Below are 26,209 nucleotides of genomic sequence, written 5' to 3'. Positions count from 1 at the left end.
TGTATTCATAAGCTTTGGCTTTAAGCTAGCAATAAACAGCTAGCAATAAACAGTAAGCTAGTAACAGTAACAATGGTGACAACTTCACTTCATTAGTTAAACACATGCGGATCGATCGAAGTGTGTGCTAGTGCATGTGCAAACGTCAATCTTTGTTAGAGATCGCCATCTTTTTGCTACTATGGCGAGGGAAATGACACCGGACCGAATGGGTCAGACCGGTTATATTAATTAACACTAATAACAGAAGCGCTAGTTAGAAAAGCGAATTCTGTTAAAGACAATATCTAGCTTGGCATTGAACTTTGAGCTTTATCATTTTGCAGATATTGTTTATGCTTTAACAGCAACATTAACTACATTAACTAAAGTTTGAAAATTGGCATCACAGGGAATGGTCGCTTTAATACTTCTAGCATTCTCTATGAATTCCATAAAGTCGCACATCAGTCATAAGGTAACAAGACCTGCTGTGAATAGGACACATGGCGGCGATTAATAGTGAAATATTGTAACCATGAACATAAATCTTAACGGTGACGGAGATAATGATCTATCTGTCACAACACATAAAGGTCCAGAGTAAAGTGCCCAGTGCCAAACAAATGAGTTAGTCATTCAATTCCCCCGTGTCAACAATTGGGGGGAAAATAATGGCCTCAAATCACCACAAGCTTTCCCTGGAGCTTATTGGCCAATAGGCTTCACACAGATATACCAAAACATGGTGCACAACATGGTTTAATTCAGTTCTGTACTGAAAACAAGCTTTTCATATTTATCCAAACAAACTGAATATGGATTTTGCCCTGTGATTTAAGCAGTAATGCTGATGCTGGCACACACCTACTCCACGATCATCCACGCCGGGGTTGTTGATCCAGCGCAGGGCCTGCTCCATTTTGCCCTCTAGGGTAACAGCAGCCTTGGCGGGTCTCATGTTGGCCACGGCGCGGTTAGTCTTGGCCTGCAGGTTTTGCAAAGCTGTGCCGATCTGTTTGGCAAGCGCTCTAGCTTCCGGGGTGTCTCCTTTACCCCTGTACCACAAGGAGAAAATGAGATTATACCAAATGCCATATACAGTGATGTCAATTGCTTAAGTTTACTGTGTGTATATGGAAGCCTTATTGTTGAGTAGTCTTGGCACAAGATCAGCGGTTTCTCTAGCTGTCTTTAAGAATCGCCTAAAACACATCTCTTCCGCCAACATCTGACCCATTAGTACAGTCTCCTAATTCTTCTCTTCTTTCCTACCACCCCCCCAAAAAATCGTATAAATAAATAAGGATATTCTTAGCTTCGTATACTGTGGTAAGCTAACTGTCTTACTGCACCTATGCATTGTTGTTGTTTTGTTGCACGTATTGCTTCTACTGTTTTCCCCTACTTTTTAAGTCGCTCTGGATAATAGCGTCTGCTAAATGACTATATGTAAATGTGATGTCATAAAATCATTTGAAGTGTGACATCCAATCAGCTTCTAAAATGTTTTCTGAATTTTTTATAAATGGTCATTTCTAATCAGGAGTTTCAAACTGTGTGGCTGTAGCGCCTTATTAAATATAAATGACATTTGTAGTACTTGCCTGTTTTTTTACTTATTTAAAAGCAGAAAGAACATGTTTTTCATATGAAAGGACGTTAACCACATGTGCTGTTGGTCTGTAATTACATTCTGCGAAGCTCGACCAGTCTTGCTGTGAGTCCTGCGATCTCACTCATGGAGCGCAGAATGTCATCTCTCTCTTTAGGGTCTTCGCACAGGTCTGCAATGCGTTTGGCCTCTGCCAGAAGAGCCCGAATGTTCTCCTCCCCTTCCGGACCTCCATTAGGGTCAGCCAGCCAGCTCTGTAGAGAAACACCCATGAACAATAAAGTCAAATAAAATGTTATTGAATTTTTTTCTTTTCTAAATGTGTTCGAAAATGTAAGCAAATAGAGCTAAGCAAAATAATCACTTAGAAGTATATTTAAAACTTCAGAAAATATTTATATCCCTCATTATCGGAATGAACTTGTTCTTCCTGACTCTTCTTAAAGGTCCAGTGTGTAGTTTTTTTTGGAGGATCTTTTGACAGAAATGCAATATAATATACATAACTATGTCTTCAGAGGTGTATGAAGACCTTACATAACAAAGTGTTGTTTTCATTACATTAGAATGAGCTATTTCTATCTACAAGGTCCTCTTGCATGTAATTCGCCATTTAGTTTCTACAGTAGCTCTTAACAGACAAGTTGCTCTACAGAGCGCTTTTCGTAAATACATTATCTCCTTCGACAAAGAAGAGAAAACGTGATGACATCTTTGTCCTGTGTCAGCCTCCGTAGTGCTTCGAAACGGAGTCAGCCGTTGGTTGCAATTCGCAATCTCACCACCAGATGCCGCTACATTTCATACACTGGACCTTTAAAATGTTTTTTTTTTTCATTTTAGATGTATTTAAAAAGAATGGAAGGAATCTACATGATTGCATTGTTATTCAGAACAAGGAATGTGACTGTTACACAATCAAAGGCTTTGCTGGCGAATTTATGTGAAGTTTCTATCAGTGCCCCACCAAAGTACAAGATCTTAGATTTCAGACTTTTATGTAACATCAGTTGCGATGTCTATGATTTAAAGTACACATACTGTATGTCCTTTAGAAAAGATTTAAAATATGTAATGTCTGCTATTACACCTAGAGACTAATAGGGATGTCGAAAGTACTTTTGCTTCGCTGTAGTTTGGAAATTGGTCAAGCTGATACTATAAAATGTTGGTCAAGTCCACTATGGGCAGAGCACAAATAACAAATCTTAAACATATAAAACCGCTTAAGTAACCTCAGAGCAGCTTCATGCTTCTGTTAAACGATCACACGATTGACCTGCGCTGTGTCAATTCTCTTGGCGATGGCCTGCTTGGCATTGGTCAGGGCCTCCAGCTTCCGGGCGGCACTCTCCACTTTCCCCACCAGAATGTCCAGACCGTGAGCCACCTGTTGAGCTTTCTGCATACCCATGGGGGTGGCGCCCTGACCTCTGGAGAAAAAACATTTAATGATATCATTGTCATCATCAAAGAGAGACAAAATAAGATATGAACTACATGCAAATGTCATTTTGAAATACTCCAACGTGATCAATAGACCAGGCAGCAGCGGATTGGAAAACCCTTCAGCCTTAAATCTGCTTTCCTTGAATCCCTCTAATAAAGTCAAAGCCCTGCATCTTATCTCTCAGTTTCTCTGGCTTTCCACATCCCTGACACATACTGTACCATACGGCAGCTTTCTTCTGTACTCAGCACTCAGTGATAAATAATCTCTGGAGATTTAGCCTGTTTACAAACAACCTAAAAAACAGGTTCATTGCTGTCTATTTCAGTTATAAGCCTCAAGACACATCACACAGACGTTAACTTTGTGCATGAAAGACTATGAATACCATTACGCACAGCAGCAGCTGCATTAATGCATTATTCACTTCACACGAGCCAACATGTGGCGACATCTGGCTCACAGTTTAAAATGCTGAAGTAGGTTGATTCAGCGATAAAATAATTAAAGTTAATTTTGTTCCACAGGTGTGCTTGCTCTTCTGACGTATCTCTTGGGGAAATGAGGGGGGCGTACCTGGCCCGCACATCTGACACCTGATCGGTCATTTGGCCCAGGGTCTTGGCTGTTCCCAGGATCTCTCTCCTCTCTTTCCCAGCACAAAGTTCACCCACTTTTCCTGTTTCATCCAGTATCTGACGTAGCGCATGCTCTCCTGGGTCACCTGGAGAAATATCAAACAAGACCAGCCCGCCACTCATATACGTTTACCTCATTTTAAAAGAAAAACTAATTTTATGAACACCATATAGGGTGATTTTGTAATTGATATTTGGGCAACCACAAATACCAAAGGTTTTCACAATACTGAATACAGGTCAGGTGTCAATATTTGGTGGTTTAAATATCCAGTTTCATAGAAAGGTCACAGCCATAACGGTCCATATTTCTTGTAAATGACAACTTGAAAATGAAAATAAACTATTTTGTGGTAAACTATCTCTTCTCCATTTGTTGGGTATTATTGCTTCTGGTTTGCACATTTTACTTCACAGAAATCCTACAAAGTATGTTTTATCTCAAAAACTTATTACATTACTTTTCCTCTCTTAAAATATATCCTTCGATTGAGATATTTTTCTGATTGGTTTAGTAAAACATAAGCAGATGATTCTGTAATAAACACATTCTCTGAGAATTTATATTTCAAGTTTTGACTGAAAATGTCACATCCATATCACTTGCCCATTTGAACTGATAATATGGAACAGGCAGTTTTTGCAGCTAAGGGAAAGGACATTTTGACATTACAAGTATGTTTTCATAGCACAATAAACTCTTATTCCAAAAAATTCTTTATGACATAACTGCTTAAAATAATATTAGGGAACTGATTTACAGTATAATATACAGTAGGTATAAGGTACATATACTATATGTACCTGTATGTGTAATTTTTGAGTATTACCTGGCAGACCATTAGGGTCCCTCAACCAGCCTTTAGCCTGACCCATCTTTGACTCAATCACTGCCAGTGCTCTCTTCATGGCTTCTGTGTCCTTCAGGAGAAACAGTGTGTTAGTAAATACATCATGTTCTTCATATTCTCCCACTGCATGGATCAGAGTGGTAACAGCAATTGTTGTAGCTGTACACGTGAGGGACTAAATGTTTAAAGGGAGGGGGTTCTGCAGCACAGAGCCACCTCTCTCCATCCTTATGAAGGACATAAAGAGTCTCTCTCTCTCAATCACACACACAAAATAAGAGCAAGGCCCACATAATCACCAATTCACACTCCATTGCACCATGCACACATTTAGAGGAGAACCTGTCTCCTTCACCAACTCAACCGTGACAACGGTACTGCAGTCTCTGAATTCAATGTACACATTTTCATAAAAAATACAAGCAGTTCAAGATCATCCAATACTGAAAGACAAATGAAGGGCACTGGTTTGTAATCGACATGTTCAGTGTGTGCTGCAGTGCTCAAGGTCCAAATCCATCTGTTTATTAGCTTTTATTATTGTTGAAGGGACAGTTCATCCAAAAATGAAAACTCTGTCTCACCCTAAAGTTGTTCCAAATCTGTATACATTTCTCGGTTTTGCCGAACACAAAGGAAGATATTTGCAAGAATGTCAGTAACCAAACAGATCTCATCCCTCATTCACTGCCATATAAGAGAAAATGAATACTATGGGAGTCATAGGAGATGAGATCTGTTTGGTTGCTGACATTCTTCCAAATATCTTCCATTGTGTTCGGCAAAACCGAGACATTTTTACAGATTTGGAAGAACCTAAGGGTGAGTAAATGATGACAGAATTTTCATTTTGGGGCGAACTATCCCTTTAAGTGTTTATTATTAGTTCACAGTTTTTTTACATTTACTATTATTTTTCATACCTAGGTTAAGTTTTTAGCAAAGCCAACAACACGAAGTATTACACTTCCACTGATCTCATACCACATGTGCTAGGCTATATTAAAAAAACAGCAGCAAGAGAAGACAATAATTTGCTTGTGGCATTTCTATCAGGAGACAAACTGGCAGTCACAGCCAATCAGAAGAGGCAGAAGGGCAGGAAATTTACTTCTCACGCCTAATCCTGACACCAGCCCAGCAGATCTCACACTATTATACATCTCTCACATCTCAGGTCTTAGACAGGAGCATTACTGTTTGACTACAGATAAACAAATGCATTTGTTTGAATCCCTTTAAAATGCTTTTTATAAACATATCAAGAGCTTAAATAAATTTAGAGCGTGCAATAATCCTGATGCATACTGAATAAAGTCTTTCCAATCCATTTCCTCAGTTACTGGATAGCGGACAAGTATACAGATTTAACAGTAACAGTTCAGCATTCAACAAGATATGAGTTAATGAGTCATTTCCTATTTATGTGCATTATTGGATGGAGTCAGCTCAGGCTTGGATGGCAAAGTCAAGAATGATGCCACATAAGAGACCATTATTTTGATTTACTCTAGGTAGGTGTTTAGGTGAAGTGGTCATTTTTGTTTCATTCTGTAATCTACGAACAATATTTCTACCAAATTTCAAAAATATTTTTTCTATTTGCAGAAAATGAAACCGGTCAAAACAGCAAAAAGGATGCTCTGTATTTTCTTCAGATCTCAAATACTGCAAAGAAAACAAGTTCATGTTCACGTTAAAGCAATACAACTGTTACATTAAAATCTATTTAGGAAAAGTTGCAAATAGTTTAATGTGATAAGTTTTTATCACAGTTTTCATGTGTCTTGTCATCCTGTCAGTCTTACACATTACTCTTGGATGACTTTATGTCAATCCTGAGGTTTGATTTGGTTGACATTCAACAGACACTGTTCTAGAATGACCACAATGCATCTAGAAATGCTGATTATATGAACATTTGAAATAATCTCTTACTTTTTCTGAGACGGTGTATTTCAACATTTGAAGCCTGACCAAAAAGCGCAAAGTAAATAAAATGGAATACAAATGATGTATAAACCCTAATCTCGCTTTTTAACGTTGCAGTGTTGCACTCGTTCCTCAAGTTCCTATACTGAAAGAGCACTAAGTTCAGATACAGGCCAGAACGTGTGAATCCAATCAATATTTCATGATGGAGTCAGAGGACCTGTTTGAACACTCTCTGTCTGAATATACACATTGTGCTTATGCTCGGATCTGATGACAGATATCTCATGCACCTGCTGTGAGGAATTACAATAGCTGCAGACTTCTGCAGAATATTAATCTACGGGCTCTAAATGTAAAATGGAAATTATTGTTGCCAACACTCTGTCGGTGTAGATTATGGACGATTCAAGCCAAAGCTGTGTGCTTAGGTTACCGACTGCTTTATTCAGATTCCAAATGAACTCAAAAGTTTATATTGAACAAGGCGACAAGCAATAAAAACTAATTTTCTGTTTACAGTTTATGAGTGAAAATGGCATTGCACAGGCTATTTATTTCATAATTCTTTGCAAGCAAATGGATTATGTGTTTGTGTGTGTGTGTGTGTGTTTGTGTGTGTGTGTGTACGCGTGCGTGGCATAATAACCATATCAATCCATCGCTCGTGTCGCCAGTCACAAGGCACGAGGGAGCCGTCAGTCTGGGTTGAATTTCAATTCTATTCTCTCTAGACAAAAGCGAGTTCATCCAAAGCTAAGTGCATGGCTTCACAGAGAACATTTGACCCTGGTGTAACATTACTTACAAAAGATTGAAAATGACCAAACAAATAGGGCACAAAAAGACCAACCACCGTATCAGGCCTGTTCACACCAATACCGATCACTTTAACAATAACATTTTAAAGATGGTCATTTGTGTACTCTGCATCTAAACTGACTACAACCATAAAGTAGCAGATATAACACTTAAAACCAAAGTACTTAATGCAATGTGTATAAACAATTTAAGGTTCTAAAATGTTGTATTTTATAATTTTTATAATTATTGTATCGTCATTTCACGATCTGATGTAGATTTGTGGGGGTGTGGTTACACGAGGCCTTTCCGGCAGGTCTGGGTGAGCATTCGCTTTTGGATAGAACTCATCTTTTATTCATCCCATACATGCATGGCCAACTCATAACACACCACAGACACAGAAAAACACGTATTTTCGCCATATGACCCCTTTAAACGTGGCAGATCACCTTAAATACCCCACCCATGAAAACTGTCCTTAACAGTGGGAAGGACTTGGGTGTCGGAGCAGAACACCAGTTTGATCTGGCGAAACAGCATTCAGTCTGATCTTTCTGTGAGGTGAAGGGAATGTGTACAGCAGTAGCAACAGAGACAGACATCAAGCGTTAAGGTTGTCACTTCCCGAGACGTTAGTGACAAGCTGTGAGAATAAGTGACAAAGAAACACTTTGAGATTGAAGGGGCGAGCACGTGAAGGGTGAGGATGAAACTATGTGACAGTGACATTCCAACAACATCTAATAGCATTCCTTGTTGGTCTATAGTTATTATGCAGGATTTTTTAAGAGCAGCATCACATTGTTCACATCAAGATGTCAAGTTAGGCTAAAAAAGGGAAAACAACATGAAGAAAAAAAGAGGATGACTTCTGAAACGCACACATTGTTAGCGGTGCAATGATCTGGCATGCACTTTGTCGCATTACACGGGGGGAGAGAGGAGAGCTTACCTTCTACAGGAAGGGAAAATAAATGGAGGGACACAGAAAAGAAAGAGAGCACAAAAAGAAAGGCATGTTTAAAGAGTTACATCAGGGCAAACGAAAACAGAGGTGACAGCAAAGTAAAAGAAGGCTCATTTGAGTAGAGTGATTTCATAAGGAAATATTTATTATGCATGCTAAGCAAGCAAAGGGTGTCATCAGTCAGCACGAGAGGTTGAATATCAAGCATTTCAGATGAGTTTGTCATTGTGAAATATTCATTTGAAGATCATTAATCTAATTGTCAAGCGCCGTGTCTGTATGTGGTGATGGTGCTAGTTATTAGACGCTCTGTAATATCACACAGTCACTGAATTCTGAATGTGACTGCGATCGGTGCTGGAAATGGAACAGATTACATTAGCAGGTTGGATGAGTGTGTATCGAATGCATTCGCGGAGAAAAACAGATTCTGTATAAAGATACACCAAGCACTCCCAATGGAGCAAAACGGTATAAATTGCAAATCACAGTTAACACTTTATGTAAATGTATGTGCATACAGACTAATTGAATCAATCGTAAAGTTTTTATCACCAAAGTGTAAACAGTGTGTGTTTGTGCATGTGAATCATACTTTATTAGCCCAGGCATCTTCGTCCCATGACGTGAGCTGCAGAACTCTGATGATCTCATTGATCTCAGCGCTCATCTTCTCAAACGTGTAGTTTCTGTTCTTCAGCGCCTCCTCCACGCCAAGACTCTTCATGCACTTTGTTGTCACAAAGATCTTAATGGCTGATGTACATAAAAAACGATTCTGTCATGTCTCCCCTTTCAAGAGCCATTTGAAAATATACTTACATAATGACATTGCGTATAAATGATGTGTCCAGCTATCAGGCATTTAAATATCTCTGTATGATTTGCAAACAGGGCCATAAAAAGGATTGTCGCTGCTACAAATGATCCACATTCAACCTGGTTATTTATTGCTGAGCCAATTGCAGAAAGCTAACAGGAAGACGTGAAAATCTCTCCCTGCCTACAGGGCATGAGCAGCTAAATGACCACAATTATCAGTGTTGCCATATCAACGGCTGGCACACGGAAACTGCACGCGAACAGCTGCCGGCTGTTCTCTCACCTGATATGAGCACGGGCAACAGTTCCTTCACTGTGTTCATGGAGGTGACCAGCATCACGCGGTGCTCCTGGTGCGTCAGCTCCTGCTGCCGCTCGTCGATCATCTTTGCCATCTTCGTCATGCCTGAGAATTCCAGAGTAAACAACAATGAATCAACACAGGGGGGATGTATACGTAGGAGAGTTTAAAAGTTAGTGATAGTTGAGCATGAAAAATCGAATTGAATAATGTGATAATGATAGTAATGTCATCTTTGAATCTTTGTAAAGCTTTTAGATCTTTCGTTATTGACATACAGTGAATATTAAAAGGGAAAATGCCAGGACAATGCCAGAAAATGTAGGGCTCAGCATTATGGATGGATAATTATATAAAAATCAATGTTTTGCATTAGATGATATTTACAAAAAAACGTTTTGTGCAACCACGAAAAGTGCTGGTCTAGTGGAAAACATCTGGTCAAGTCGATAAAAATCAAATAATATTAAGAATGGGAAAGTTACTGTAGCACCCAAACAAAGGGGGAAATTTTTTTTAAAATGATTGTGTCCTGAATGAATAAAATAACAGATAGCGTTGTAAAATGGGAATTGTATTGCTTCAAATGAAAATAATAATAGTGTCTACTGGTATGTGATTGATTCTATTAGTGGGATCCCTGCTGAAAAACATAGAAACTCAATAGAAACAATCACAGAATTTCTAATAGTTTCCATTAGAATACCAATGCAACCCAAAAGGTTTTTCCATTAAAGACATTACAGAATTCCTTTTCGTAGTGTGTTTTGGGCATTATTCCAGTAGAATTTAACATCCCATCAGTAGAATCCATTACATACCAATAGACACCACTACAGTTTCAATATAAACCAATAAAAAAACTCATTGAAAACCATTATAACTTCTTGCCCAAATGGAAAATCTAATGGTTTTAATGGTTATAGTGGGAATTGTATTGGATTAAATGGAAACTATACTTGTGTCTACTGGTATGTGATGGATTCTGTTGGTAGGATGTTAAATCCAATTGGAATAACGCCCAAAACACACTACAGAAAGGAATTTTGTAATGGCTTTAATGGAAAAAGCTAATAGTACATGATGGTATTTTAATGAATTTCTGTGATGGGTTCTTTAGTTTTTTTTTTTCAGCGGGCGTCGCAAATACACAATCAGAATAAAACTGACAAGAAAAGTAGACACACCTGGTCCCAGGTTTTTAGTGTAAGTGACCAGGTCCTCCATGGTTTCCACAACCTCTGCGACTGTCAGGTACTCCAGGATACCTTTACATACACGGATAATTTTACGCACCTGAAAATGACAAGAAAAAGTTCAAACTTCAACCGCATTATTGGTCTTATTCCACAGGTCTCTGCCCTAAACAGGCAAACCCACAATAGCGCCATAACATCACGCCCAGTAAACATCACAGATCCTTGAGAAAGATGATAGAAGAACTATTAATAGACCTCAGAGTCAGCTTTCACCACAGAGTGATGATATAATATCTTCCCAGTAGATGTACATAAGCCACACAATCTGATGATAACATTTCATTAGATGTTTTGAAAGTCATACATTTCATATCATTGCTGTACGCAGAGTAGTGTCACTTAATATAGTTATTGAATGTCTTGACTCTTGAGGCAGCCTTTTTGTTTGTTTTCTTATTTACAAGCAAGTTTCGTCATGTGATGAGAAATCTTGTGACCAGCAGAAACTGTACAAAAAGTAACTGGCATTGATAGAAGTCAGACTGTGTGTATGGCAGCTCTTCAGATCACGTGCTCTGTTTGAGCTCCATTATGCTGCGCCCACACGTTTAACACACAGGGGACGCTGGATATGCGATCACGGCACATTAGGGCCGCAAGTTAGTCCGCATGATAAGTGATTCTGTTTAGTGTGAACAGCTGAAAGAATTAAAATGATCCAAAGAATTAACATTCAAAATGCACTCACTCAAAATATTCACTGTGGATTTTGATAAAGAAAAACATTATGAACATTTGATACACAATCTTTCACACATTTAATATTCCCATCTAACTGTCAAATCATGACACAGCAATACATCACTTTTGACATTGACAAGCAAACAGCTTGTAGTGTATTCAAAAGATAATCATCGTTCTGTCTGCCAAATCCCTCCTTCATAATGTATTATGACATTTCCAAGAGCAGCAAAGGATGTGAAATCATCAGCAAAGATAATTTTGTGTGACGGTTCATATGGATCAACAGCAAACCGTCAGCAAAACCGCAAAACAGAACCTCTGACACAATTTGCCTCCTAACAGACGGCAAGATCTTCTCATTCCTACCTCCGCTTCATCAAAGGTCAGCAGCAGGTCCGACGTGCCTGAGAGGATGCCCCGGGACCCATCGATGAGGTAATCCCGGGCGGGCACAGAATACGGGTCCGTCCTCAGCATTCGAGCAGCCTCTACCAGCTTGGCACTGGCATTCTCCACCCTGAAAAACAGAAAAATAATCATTTGATATGTATCAGCTGACCTTTGTTTGAACAAAACAGAGAAAAGTTCTAAAAAATGAAACAAAACAAAACATGGATGCTGAGGTATATCAAGATCACTTTCAGAGCATTTTTTCAGTTTATGAACAATAAAACAAATGGCAGCACAAAGAAGAAACGCCATTCATTTTAATTGTAATTTAACAAAGTGTTCACATTAAGACAGAAGAACCGAGGCCAATACACAATTCACAACCCAGTGTAAACTCTGCCCTTTTAATATGACAACACCGGACTACAGATAACACAGTATTAATAGATATCAACCCGTGTCCCAGTTGCCCCACAGCTCCACAGGGGAGTGGAATGTGACGTGTTTAAGAGAAACCCTCTCTTCATCATTATGCTGTGGTGGAGACCTCTCTATATGAGGCATCACTCCGGTGTCAGTCGTTACAACTGAGCCTATATATATATAAAGAGAGAGGGGTTCACATTTCCTGTCACCAACCACGTGTGTGCTGATGGACGAGCTCTGCTCCAGCTAGTGTTAATGGTGCCAAATGTGTCAGCTTTCTGAGTCCAGCCAAATCCTTTGCCGTCTTATGCTTTCTGTGTCCATCCGCCCAGCCATTTTACACAGATGTGTCTGGGACCACAACCACAGGAAAACTTCGCACTAAATTTGAGTTTGTGCAAATGACACCCCTGAGATGCTATACTGTTCTAAGTGGATTTTAGCTAACTTTAATGATAGTTCAACCAAATATGAAAATTCTGTCATCATTCACTCTCCCTCTTGTCATTTCTAACCTGTATGACTTTCTTTCTTCTGCAGAACACAAAAGATATTTCGAAGGATATTGTTAATTGGCCCACATTCACTTGGTTTGGGTTTGTGTCCATACTATAGAAGTGAATGGGGGGCAGTGCTGTTCAGTTACCAACATATCTCCTTTTGTGTTCTGTGGAAGAAAGAAAGTCACAAAGGTTTGAAATGATAAGAGGGAGTAAATGATGACAGAATTTTCATTTTTGGGTGAACTATTACTTTAGCCCCATAAGTTTTTCATGAATTCTGCATTTACAGACAATCGTGTACGATTCCCCATTGGAGGCCAATTAGTTAGCAGTACTGAGAAGCCACGTAGGACCCATATGGAGCTGTCAACTCCATTGCTGTTAAAGATACTCAATTCAGCACTAGTGCACCTCTTATTATTAAGAGAGCACTTTATCACAATCCTTCATGTGATTCACGGCACAGCGGTAGCGGGACACGTTCCAAACCTTATATACGTCTCAACATTGTCGACTGTTCATTTTCACAATAAAAACATTAAAACATACATTTGCCTGTTTTACAAACCACCTCACAGCAAGCACTTCTACCTCAATGATTTTCTGTATCGGGCTGATAACAAAAGCACAACCCAACTTATATCTCAGAGAGCAGGAAATGGGGGGGGGGAAGGAGGGCGAGAGACAGTCAGAACATCAATATTAAAAAGAGTCCACACACAGTGTTCCATCTGCGTTAGCTGTCAAAGTGGCACTTCACACATCTGAGGAGAGTCTAGGGAGAACAGACACATTTTTTAAGTACACCTATCAATAATGCATCGCTAGCGCGCTGAGAAACACCCCATGGGTTCCGCACCGTGGGTGTGACGCACGAGACAAAAAACCTTTATAACTGCATCTCTTTAAAACTAACCTCCAGCACATAAGTCATTATTTTAATTTGAATTTGGAGTCAGATATCTGCAAGACTTTTGTTAATTTGCATGGTTCTAGGCTTTTTAGAAATCTAACATTGCATCACATTTGATAACACGCATCCATTTAACAGGACATTTTCAACAAGAAACTGAATGAAACTGACAAACTATGATACAGGTCAAGTGTGTATTTGGAAAATCTAGTGACAGAAATGCAATATAATATACATAACTATGTCTTCAGAGGTGTTTAAAGACCTTACATAATGAAGAGATATGTCTTATTATCTTATAATAAACTATTTCAATCTAAATACAGTACAGTTTGGGTCACCTTGCATGCAATTTGTTTCTACAGTAGCCCTAAACAGACAAACTGCTTTACAGAGCATGTTTCGTAAATAAGCTATCTCCTTCAGCAAAGAAGCAAAAACGTGACGACATCATAAGCCCGATTTTTAGTTCTGCGTAGGACCTTTGGCGTAGTCTACGTGTCGGTTTTCATTTATACTTCTACGTTGTTGTTCGCGTAAACAGGCAATGACCACTAGGCGTCAGTGTCCATGCGAGTGTTGCTTGTGTAACCAAAACATGAGATGAAGAAGAAGCAGCTCGTTTGAGAAGCATTAGCATTGCTAGCGGCAAGTAAACAGTCACTTTTGCTGCAGATTTGAAATGTTCAATACAGAAGCACAAATATATTACATAGATAATTCATTCGGAAATGCATTAGAGTAAACATGACTCTATCACAGAGTTTTTTTACTTGAGGGAGGGGATCCAGACCAATCCCAGTGCTTTCAGTCCACGTAGGGTCCCGTATTGAGTTGACTCGTTGTTACATTTTTGGAGAAGTGCGCGTCAGGCTACGGTGTAGGGTACACAGCTCTCGCACGACTATAATTTACGCTTCAGTCCTGTTTCAGCCACCGGAGTGCTTTGAAAGGAAGGGGTGAGAGGTGGAGTGATCCGTTGGTTGCAATTCGCAACTTGACCACTAGATGCCGCAAACATTCATACGCTGACTGGACCTTTAAAGCACATGACTACTATGAGCACAGTTGGATGTGAAACATCAAAGAACACGCACAGATGCAGTGTTCTTTAGATGTTTGGACAAATCTGTAGAATTTACCATGACTTTAACATCTCTTGACATGACAACCTTGTTAAAGCACTCGTTAATTCTGTGCAATGAGCATGTGTGTTAAAGCGTCAATAGCAGGGGAATGTGATTAAAGTTGATCTACGTTCACATGATGAGCCCCTAGAGAGACAGGAAGCACAGGACTTACTTAATGAAGGCCGGGGGCATGTCTCTCTTCATAATCTTGTCTTCTGTGGTCTGCACCGTCTCCTTCCCCACCTGAGAACACATCCGAAACAAGCTGGTTTAAAAACAGAGTTAAATGTGAGGACAAAGATTCACGGTTTTAGGTCTGTTGTACAGTAGTTTGAGAGTCAAACCATGATCCTTTCCTCTCATCTCCATTTCCTGTCTCTTTCTACAGTGTTTAGTTATATAAAGTAAAGCTATAGAAGGCCAAACAAAGTCCGAGACAACAGCCTAGTGGGTCGTTCTGTGACATTTTTCTCTTCAGCAGCAACCTTACCCTAACCCAACAGCTGACCCAAGTTTGAGTCTGGTCTCACGGTCATTTGGCGACTCCTGTTTCTCTCTCACACAAAATTTCCCGTCATCTTTATAGTTCTTTCAAAAAACATACATTGGCCAAAAAATAGGGGCTATAGGGGAAGGGACATGAAGACTGCATTTCATTGGATCAAATGAGTGAGTGCAGGATGAGTCATCAATATTTTTCATTCATTTTCATCCCTTTTGAAAACAGCTAGGTTGTACATTGTCATGTGGAAAAAGTTGTGGTCCTTGGGCAGAACAGACTGACACAGCTTGCTAATGAGTTTTCTTTGAGTATCTGGGCACAATGAGGTCCTGTGTGTCTTGGACGAGCCAAGAAGTCAATCTACTGCTTGCTGTCTGGGATGCTGCCAATACCTCCACGATCCAATCAGAAACATCTGCCCACAAATCTATAACACAGCTTTTCTGTGGGTCAGTGGTTGGGGCATGGCACTAGCAATGCCAAGGTCATGGGTTCGATTCCAGGGGATTGCACATAGTCAGTAACAGATGCATGCAATGTAAGTCACTTTGGATAAAAGCATCTGCCAAATGCATAATAGTCAATGTAAATAAATGTAAATATCTGCCACCACACTGCAATGTGGAGATTTTAGCGGCATCTAGTGGTGAGGATGCAAACTGCACCACTCACCCCTCCCTTTTGAGCACTACGGTGGCTTACACAGGGTGCTAAGATGTCATCATGTTTTTTCACTTCTTTGCCGAAGAAGATCATGTATTTAAGAAACGCACTCTGTAGATCAGTTTGTTAATTTAGGGCTAATGTAAAAACAACATGGCGAATTCCATGTAAGAGGACCCACGGTGTATGTAGATAAAAATAGCTCATTCTAAAGTAACAAAGACATAACACTTCATTATTTAAGGTCTTTTTAAACATCTGAAGACATATTGCATTTCTGTCAACAGATCCTCCAAAAAGCTTCACAATGGATGTTAAAGCGATACATTACATAATAAATCTTGACACAAACTGTCCTTTTCATTACATAGTGTAGTGAAAGGCAGAGTAGGCAATCCTTTCTAGAGATCTTTTGTGTCATGCTGGTTGGAAGTCTCTTAACACCCCGATAGCAATCAAAAAGGAAAGCGAAACATTTGTATTTTTATAATTATATATCTTCTGTGAAAGGCGTAGGGTCAGAAAACGTTGGACCAATTACTGCCCTCGGTCCGAGGGCGATGATACGTCATGTGTACATTTTCAGTCAGCGTTTTTTCCATCCCACTATGCACCCTGTTCACGCAGACATCATACGTCATCAGGGCGCTCACGTGCCATGTGCAGGCAGCAGGACAATGGAAGATAGAGAGCAGGTACTTGGAGATGTTTGTTTACTGTGGTGATCTAATTCATCTTGTTCTGTAATGTTTTCTCACCGGTGAATGTGAAATGAATTCATTGGAACCTATCCAGCAGCTTCTGATTTGTGCGCGCGCTCATGTGTTTTGGAGGAGGCGTGGCTTTGGATGGTGATTCGCGAGGGGGAGGGATCGCATGATTGCAATGCTGGCAGGCAAACGGTAGCATTTTCCAAATGATCTACTCTGCCTTCAAGCCACCTACTGTTGCGGCTGCAAAAACATACTTTAACAGTTACAACAATCTTAATACAAACCTTACACTCTCAAACCTTTTAAAATCGTATTTTTACGTGACATAATTTTTTTTTGATTATTTAATCGTAGATGTATGGTATTTTATATGACAAGTAAACACGATTTCATCCACGTGCCCCGTTTGCCCTTTCCCTGGACATCAGGAATTACATTACAATGTCCACTAATGCAGTGATAGCATGTAACAGAGAGATGTTTGTTATCTCTGCACACCACATGGCCGCTTTCCGCCTGCTCTTTTTTCCAATGATGTAATTACAGGAAGGCAGTCGCATCAATTTCTGCATATCCAAATCATATTTGAAGCAGATTTTCGAGCCCTTGTGAAGCTCTAGTGATTCATCAGTTGAAAGCAACATACATTCCCCAAACATCTAGTGAAGACAGAATGAGAGAATATAATGAGATGAGCAATACATCAACCAGACTAAGTATATAAAAGAGTGCATTGATTCCCAGCTGATGAGCTGCTGAAGACCATCGTTCGTATGGCCGATGGCAGTTTTGTGGTGTGCCGTGGACCGCATTCTTATATTGGCCCCTAATGGATGATGGGGACTCGTAAAAAAGGCTAACTGGGTTAACCTCAGGGCTAAAGTGGGAACAGAGATCATGAAGACTCCTATCCCAGGGGGGATGTTTAACAGGGCCAACAAAACAAACACGTGTTCCTGTAGCTCAACCGGTGGAGCACAGTGAGCCGATGGTAATATCATGCCCAACCGATGACTTTGATAAAACGGCATCAACCAAATGTGTGAATGTTAACATGAACAAACGCTCAGTTCAATGAGTGTCAATAACAAACATCAGCCCTGTCCAGACTGCTTTCACCCTAATGAATGAAGAATGCTGTGTGGCGTGTTTGGCAGATTCATGCAAAAGAATGAAAGAAATCCCCAGTCAAGTATTCCACTGCCGTCAGATAAACAGGATGTACCCTAGGGAAAAAACAACCCACCCCAGTAGCCACACCAGTCAAAAAGAGGTCAGAAAAAAACCTGTAAGGGATAAAATCTGCAGATTATGGTATACAGAGCTGGTTGCTATTGGGACGTGATATTTTGAAAAGCATTATAGGAGCGTCACTCTGCTCACAAGGGCCTCCACCTCACACACTTCTGAGATATTGGACCTGCAACTACATTCCACTGGGTTATTCTTAGCTTGGTGTCCCGGGTCTATAAGGCTGTCTGTGGGGCAAGAAGCAACGGTGGTAAATAAGGATCCACTGCAACACTTTCTGCCAAACAAGAAGCAAAGAGAATGAAGAAGTGGACAAAAAAAATTCATGAAGGCACAATACTGAATGACCCATATCGCGCAATTCAATGTCTATAACATGAAAATTATAATAAAATGACTATTTTATGTTCTATGAACTGAAGATACATCCCTTCTTCGTTTGTTAGTTATTATTGCATCTGGTTTGTACTCACAGATACCAACATATTATGTTGCCTATCCAAAAATGCTTGTACTTTTTTGTCACATCCATAACAGATTATATTATCTCTTTGAAAATAGAAAACTTGTGCATAGACTGATATCTTACTGATGTCTGGTTTATAAACATATAAGCTGAAGATTCAATATGTTGGTAATGAAAATATATTATCTGAAAATGTCATATCCATAAAGCTTGAAGTGCCCTACACCAGCAATGATAACCAACAGATGGGGAAAATTGCATTCTTTTTTATATTAGGTTTATTAATATTTTAAATAAGCTTTTATTTTTAGATTTTAGGTTTTGTTAACTAGTAAAAGATTTAGCAATTTTGGTATAATGTTATGTCAATTTATCATTTATTTGGTCATTTTTTTATGTTAAAGTGGCCGTTACTCAGACACTTTCTCCATATCTCTTGTTAATCTTGAGTACTTGAGTATCGAATCCTTCAAATATCCGATTCCGTAGAGTCTTTTGTTTGATCACATTTATAAAAGACAGATAGAGCTGTCCAATTATTTATAAAAACATACTACCTGCAGAGGCACTAAAGCACATCTATCATTGCCAACAAAACACAGACATATGGCTCCGTTTCAGCGCCATGCTCTCACCACTGAGCTACAGGAAAGCTTTATCCACCGTTTACAAAAACATTCCTCACCAAACAAACACAGCTGAATCTAGCGAATGCAGTGCTCTATCTCTCTCTCGCTCCCGCTGATTGACGTTTGTGAATGCTCCTGCCGCACTCCCTGGTTGACGGGTGGGCATGCTCTTCCTTCTGGCTCTGACGGGTCGACGTGTGGGCATGCTTTTATGGGAGAACTGTCCAATAAGGGACCAAGAAAAGTTGTTACGAAGCGGATGTTAGTCATGTTCGAAAAAACGTTCAGAAACCTGGAGTGTATCGAGCACAGGAATACTACGTCATACATCCAACTCATTGTTTTGACAAGTTGACCATGTCAAGCATGAGAAGACAGCACGTTTAACATTGTAAAGAAGTCAGAATGCATGGAAACACCGTTGCACCCCACCTTTAAAGATTTATCCATTTCTGTTTGAGTTTTTGTTTATTTATTATAATTTCAGTGGTTTAAACTTATTTCAATTAATTTTTTAGGCAACATTTTAATATTTCTGTTACTTTAGCTTTTCCAATAAGTTTATTATTAATATTGTATTTGATTTAAATACAGAAACGTTTTCATTTCAGTAAACTAAAATAACCTAAATGCCAACTGATGATCTCTTACTCTGTTGATTTATCACAACCCAACAAGCAGCAGTGCTTTCGCCATTTAAAAGGGAAAATCAATTAGGAACAGTATAAAAATACTGTACACTGCTGTACACAACAGAGACAAAACAACTCATGATACGTGTTATGGGAATACTATTATGTTAGGCATGTGGTTAATGGACTTTCAGTTTCAGAGAAAATTCTTGCTGCACGAACACCCCATAAAAAATGATCAAACAAAACTAGTGATAAACCGATCGGCCAACAAATTTATAAATGTAAGTGCCACATGGACTACTGATGTACCCATTAAGTCATCCCTAAAGCTACATAATCCACCTGTTAAACCACAACTGACAGCATGTAATGATGACAGGCTCTCAAAAGACAAACCAAAGGTTAAACACTGACATGATTCTCATTCCTCTAATGTTTTCATGTGAGTTAGATTTGCACACACAGTGTTTTTGTTGCGTGTGTGTGTACATGTGTCATTTGCAAGAGAATGTTATGGGGACCAGCAGTCAGATGCCTCTCTCTGCATTCACTCTCCACTGTGGCTGTTTATGTAACAAGGCTCCTTTTCCGTCCCAGCGCACTTTTATCTGTCCACTGTTTACGCTTCCGCTCAGAATTATCGCACATCGATTCTCGCAACCTTCACAAAGACTCACGACTCCTTTTAAAGGAAATTTTGCAGTCCACACAAAGCTAGTCCATAAAAGGTTCCCCTCCTGCACATTTCTCCTTGGCAAACAAAGCGTATGGGTGATAAAGACAGACACTGGAGGCAGGGATGAATTGATTGTGTATTTTTGATGCATAATTAATGCAGAGTGCTTATAGCAGTTGTGGCCCCACTGAAAGGCTGTTTGATCTGAGGTTGTGTGCATTAGTGCTGATAATGGATTTGCAGAGTCGACCAGGTCAGCAGCTGCTTCAGCCCCAGTCAATCAAAGCCAATGTCAGATGTCATTAAACAAAATTCACTTGAATTCAGCTAACAGGCATGAAAAGTAGTGATTCAGAGAACGCATACAAAAAAAGAATATGCCACAAGTGCTTGCTTGGGGAGTTTATGAGGGTTATGAGTTCAAATCTTTATGCTTGCCGCGAAGAGCATGAAACTAACTCATAATTTGTTTGCTTGTGTGGTCTTCAAGCTATTGAGGTCAAAGGTTTTGGTTTGCTCTCCACAAAGGAGGGGCCAGATCATCTTCAGCTCAGTTATGCAAGGACTTTTAATGCATGATTATATAGAATAAGATATCTTAAGTGAAGAGGTGGTGCCAGAGTGAGGTAAGCGGCTACTTATATTCTCTGGTGGGTAATTAGACGATAAAGCGAGCTCGCTTCCCATGAACGCACGTTTGGGACTTCAAAAAAAGACCAGCATCCCATCATATATAGTTACACAACATACTACTGCACAGCATCTAACAGCTCAGTATTGAAGGAAAGAAGGAAGGAAGGAAGGAAGGAAGGAAGGAAGGAAGGAAGGAAGGAAGGAAGGAAGGAAGGAAGGAAGGAAGGAAGGAAGGAAGGAAGAAGAATGAATGAATAAAATAATATATGAATGAATGGAAGGAAGGAAGGAAGGAAGGAAGGAAGGAAGGAAGGAAGGAAGGAAGGAAGGAAGGAAGAAGATAGATAGATAGATAGATAGATAGATAGATGGAAGGAAGGAAGGAAGGAAGGAAGGAAGGAAGGAAGGAAGGAAGGAAGGAAGGAAGGAAGGAAGGAAGGAAAGAAGGAAATAAGGAAAGAAAGAAAGGAAGAATGAATTAATAAAAGAATATATGAATGAATGGAAGGAAGGAAGGAAGGAAGGAAGGAAGGAAGGAAGGAAGGAAGGAAGGAAGGAAGGAAGGAAGGAAGGAAGGAAAGATAGATAGAAAGATAGAAAGAATGCAAGGAAGGAAAGTAAGAATGGATGAAAGAAAGAAAGAATGGATGAAAGAAAGAAAGAAAGAAAGAATGGATGAAAGAAAGAAAGAAAGAAAGAAAGAAAGAATGAAAGAAAGAAAGAAATTACAGGAATGAAAGAAAGATAGATAGATAGATAGATAGATAGATAGATAGATAGATAGATAGATAGATAGATAGATAGATAGATAGGAAGGAAAGTGAGTAAGTAAGTAAGTAAGTAAGTAAGTAAGAAAGAAAGAAAGAAAGAAAGAAAGAAAGAAAGAAAGAAAGAAAGAAAGAAAGAAAGAAAGAAAGAAAGAAAGAAAGAAAGAAAGAAAGAAAGAAAGAAAGAAAGAAAGAAAGAAAGAAAGAAAGAAAGAAGAAAGAAAGAAAGAAAGAAAGAAAGAAAGAAAGAAAGAAAGAAAGAAAGAAAGAAAGAAAGAGAGTCACAATTAGGGGAACTACTTAAAACAAAATTCTAACTAGAAGATTAACTTCTTGACACAATCCCAAGATGGCCTACAGAATTTCGACTGTCTAAACATAGAACAATCTCCAAGATAAAGACCTGGCTTTATAGTGAGAAGAGATATAAGCGTTGATTTCTAGGCTTGGCTGATATGTTGGACACTTCAGCAGTAACAGGTGCCACACATGAGGGGTGGGGGTTCTCTAGTGTGCGTCTGAAGACACTGACACCTTCCACTTCCTCAATCCAGCGGGGGAATCACTTTCCCTGGGTCATCAACCACACCCCAGCCTGGCACTGAGACTGTGTTACTTCACAGATCAGGGGACCGTATTCCCGGACACAAAATCCTCACCACCTATTTGTGACTTACTCATGTAAGAACCTATTAGATAGATTCTTCACCCAAAATAGAAATTCTGTCATCATTAACCCTCTTACAAACCTGTATGACTTTCTTTCTTCCCAGCACACAAAAGAAGATATTTTGAAGAATGTTGTTAACTGGCCCCCATTCACTTGCACTGATCTTGTGTCCATACTTTGGAAGTGAATGGATGCCTATGGCGTTCGGTTACCAACTTTCTTCAAAATATCTTCTTTTGTGTTCTGCAGAAGAAAGTCATACAGGTTTGCAATGACAAGAGGGTGACTAAATAATGACAGAATTGTCATTTTTAGGTTAACTATCACATTAGTTACCTATGGAAGTTAGACACCTTAAATATAAACAAGAAGCATTGAGCAAACGTTTACACAGTGAGACGCCGTATGTGCTTCGACATTACAAATAAACACAAAATTCACACACAAAACAGAAACTCTAAAAACGAGCAGAAAGATATAGAATAGAAGGTTAAGTCTAGTGTGCAGTGCAAGTAAACAAATGCTAAATAAAAAATGTATTTACATTTAGGAAATGTGAAGTTCCCCGATTCAAATGAATTCAATGTTTAAAATAAAACGTGTTTTTAAGACTGTTTAACCATATTTATGTACGGACTCTCCCTCACTGCGACCTGAGAAAGCAGAACATACCAGTAAGATTCAATCTGGATACTGTGGATACGCTGGAAAATAACGAACCAAAAGTCTTTCAATTTCTACGATTTATGTTTCTGTCTTTGATGTTTCTTGGAAACAACAAAAGTACTTTAATTACTTTTATAAACAGATGTGCTCCTTGAACTGAGAAGAATACAGTCCAATAAAGGCTCTTTTGTACCCCACACTCCCTTCAGCTCCATGAACCAGCATCAGTTCAGTGCCAGATCACTTGTTCAACATACTGTAACTACAGATATACTGTTATTCTCATATTCAAACACGGCCTTTGAGAGTTCAATAAAACAATGGGATTGAATCAAATACGCACTATTATTTTGTATAGTCGCACAAAAGTCTTAATGCATCTGATGTTGCAAGCATTGACAGAGCGTTTAAATGCTTTACAGAGAGGACCAATGCTCTCATTCATTCAGTCTCCTCACTCATCCATCATGAGCATGTGATTTACATCCAACACTATCTCCTTTAACCACACCATAAGAACCTCACATATGGTTTAAGTTGGTCACTTCAATTCCTTTTGCAATACTACACTTTAACATATTCTTATACAAAAATCACTACAGAACAACATATATTCCTTTAAAAGAATGATTACCATCGAAGGGGAAAGTTCGAAAATAAAGACAAATGCACAACCGAAATGGGCTGTATGGATGACGGGACGCGTGGGATCAGACTCTCACCCGCACAAGGTTGCTGACAGCCGCTTGCACTGCCGCCACAGGGCTGGTGAGATCTGGGATGGCTTTCCCATCAACTTCTCCCTCCTCGTGCATGATAACCAAGTGGGATATCTGCTGAGCCACTGGCTCCAGGATACTCTCTATCGTCTTGGTATGGAAAACTGGCATCCTGAAATCTCTATATCCCCAACACAAGTGAGAAAAAGGCACGTGTTCGCTCCAAGCAATGACTTTGCCCTGCTTCCCCCCGTTATGTTTTCCAAGGGTACCACGATCCAGATGTCTATTCCCAAGTCAAAAAGGAAAACGGCTAAAACATCCTCACCGACCGATGCCTTCTGTGTATAACCAAACCAATGCGCCCGGTGAGTGAGAGCGAGTGGACGACTTGACAGTAGGAGCGTTTGCCAACCAATCAGCGCAAACGTTTCACACCAGGCTCGGGAGCTGATTGGATGTGCTGTTTCCACTCTCCTCCGCCCCGCCCTACCTGTGATAAGAGCTTCCCTATTAACTACGTCATGCGTTCAGTGGCCAAAATTGGAATGCGTCGGACTGGAATGACCAATTGAGGATTACATATGACTCAATCATAGGCAGTGTGAGTAAAACTGATATTTACTGACAGATCATGCAAACATTTCTATACATAGACTTTAGGCTCTACTTTATCATACCTGTATGTTAGTATTTGTGCAGGTGGATAATTTATTTGAATGTAGTCGGTCTATATTGGGCACCACACAAATTCAAGATTATGTGTGGTACCTCTTAAGAAAAAGTATAGAATTTACACCTAATTCGAAAGACATGAGGAAATACTAATACGCTTGTATTACATGAAACATGTATTTATGTGGATAATGTATTAAAGACGGTTTCAGCAGCAACAACATAAAAAACGTTATGTGGCTCTAACATAACTCACGGTAGACATCCGCATAGAATCAATAGGCCTAAATGTTGAGTTGTTTTAATTTTATTTAATTTAATACAAGTAGGCCTAGACTATATACATATACATAAAGATATACATACACTTATACTAATAAGAATTCAATTTGAAATAAATAGTTTTATTACTAGCCAGACCAATAAACAATCACAGACCGGAAGTTAAAGTGATACCCTTGTTCACCAAATTTGTTTAATTCTGTCCTCATTTATTCACCCTCTTGTCATTTCAAACCATCATGACTTAAGTTCTTCCACAGAACACAGATAAAGATATTTTGAAGAAAGTTGGTAGCTGAACAGCACTGGACCCCATTCAATTCTTTTGTATGGACAAAACCAATGCAGGTGAATGGGGGCCATTCACATTCTTCAAAATATCTTCTTTTGTGTTCTGTGAGGAAAGTCACACTGTTTTAAAATGACAAGAGGGTGAGTGTGATACTGTAAAACGAATAGGGAGTGACAGGGGCAAGTTGGCAAATTTTCATATAAAATATAAAACAAAGGCTTGGTACCTTTCATAAAACAGAAAAATTGGAAAAACTAGCAAGAAAAAATATAAAATTATTCGGCCTTGTAAAACTCTAGAGAAACCAATGTGACACTTTGCCTTGATACAAGCCTCATGTGCTTCAACCTGTTACAAATGATACATATGTTACAAATATCCTTGTCATTATAAGACAAGACATTTTGACTAATATCTACCTTGATAGTGTAGTTAAATAAATCGTTGAGTTAAATGACCTCATCAGCTTTTTTACATTTGAACCAACAATGGGTTAAAACAACCTAACATGGGTTCACCACCCACAGCTGGCTTTGTCCTTTTTGACCCAGCGTCAAAGAGTGTAGGATTTTTAAGATTTTAAGATGAAGCCATGATAATAATTTTTGGATGTTATCATCATGTATAACTCACAAATGATGTAAAAATATATATATATATTATATATAATATACCATTTTTTGTACTCCATGTTCAGTGCTAATATGGAAGAAATCTCACTTGGCTACAGTAAGACTACCATATAAGGAGAGATTTTAAAGGAAGAGCAGGGAAGAGCCTTGCAACACTAATAAGGTAAATTGTTGATTATATACACAGCAGCTGCCACTGAATCTTTTACATGTAGAGTCACTCGAGGGAAACTGCTTGTGTCTGTAGAACATTGTCTGCAGTGTCTCAGCCCAGACATGAGAGCTCCAGCTGTGTGCAATGCACTCTTTCTGACAATAAAAGTTGTCAATCAAATGCATATTATTATAATAAAATGTAAGTTGATATTTTGACATTTGGTCTGTTTTTGTCATTCGGCCTTTGTTTTGATTATGCATGAAAATATGAGTAGGACATCTATTACATTTACATTTAGTCATTTAGCAGACGCTTTTATCCAAAGCGACTTACAAAGAGTTAGGGAGCAACAAGCGATGTGTCATACAGGAGCCTTAATACATTTGGTGCCAGTACAAAGTAACTGGTTTCAACAAAAGCTAGACCAATACCTGTTGAGAGAAAGGGTTAGTGTTGTGTGTGTGTTTTTTGTATTCACAGAAGAGTAGGGTTTTAAGTAGTTTTTTGAATGTTGTGA

General features: G+C 39.1%; 1 protein-coding gene across 4 annotated transcripts in view; it reads right to left on the bottom strand.

The window, feature by feature from the left end:
* vcla (vinculin a) overlaps positions 1–24,003 on the bottom strand; it is a 34,325-nt gene extending 10,322 nt beyond the window's left edge. For 2 of the 4 annotated variants that reach the window (XM_056760632.1, XM_056760634.1), the window contains exons 1-11: positions 23,658–24,003; positions 14,837–14,907; positions 11,669–11,819; positions 10,547–10,655; positions 9,342–9,464; positions 8,832–8,992; positions 4,513–4,606; positions 3,621–3,768; positions 2,874–3,027; positions 1,673–1,848; positions 847–1,037 (exon numbers count right to left, since the gene is read on the bottom strand). In XM_056760632.1, the coding sequence (XP_056616610.1) occupies positions 847–1,037; positions 1,673–1,848; positions 2,874–3,027; positions 3,621–3,768; positions 4,513–4,606; positions 8,832–8,992; positions 9,342–9,464; positions 10,547–10,655; positions 11,669–11,819; positions 14,837–14,907; positions 23,658–23,825 (1,546 nt within the window). In that variant the 5' untranslated portion in view covers positions 23,826–24,003. The remainder of the gene's footprint in view (positions 1–846; positions 1,038–1,672; positions 1,849–2,873; positions 3,028–3,620; positions 3,769–4,512; positions 4,607–8,831; positions 8,993–9,341; positions 9,465–10,546; positions 10,656–11,668; positions 11,820–14,836; positions 14,908–23,657) is intronic. The other 2 variants (XM_056760633.1, XM_056760635.1) reach the window with 1 other exon arrangement.
* Between the last annotated feature and the right edge of the window lie 2,206 nt (positions 24,004–26,209).

Source organism: Triplophysa dalaica, chromosome 11 (genome assembly GCF_015846415.1).
Source record: "Triplophysa dalaica isolate WHDGS20190420 chromosome 11, ASM1584641v1, whole genome shotgun sequence".
Taxonomy (NCBI): domain Eukaryota; kingdom Metazoa; phylum Chordata; class Actinopteri; order Cypriniformes; family Nemacheilidae; genus Triplophysa; species Triplophysa dalaica.
The sequence above is the reverse complement of the archived record's forward strand: the minus strand, read 5'-3'. Positions and strand labels throughout refer to the sequence as shown.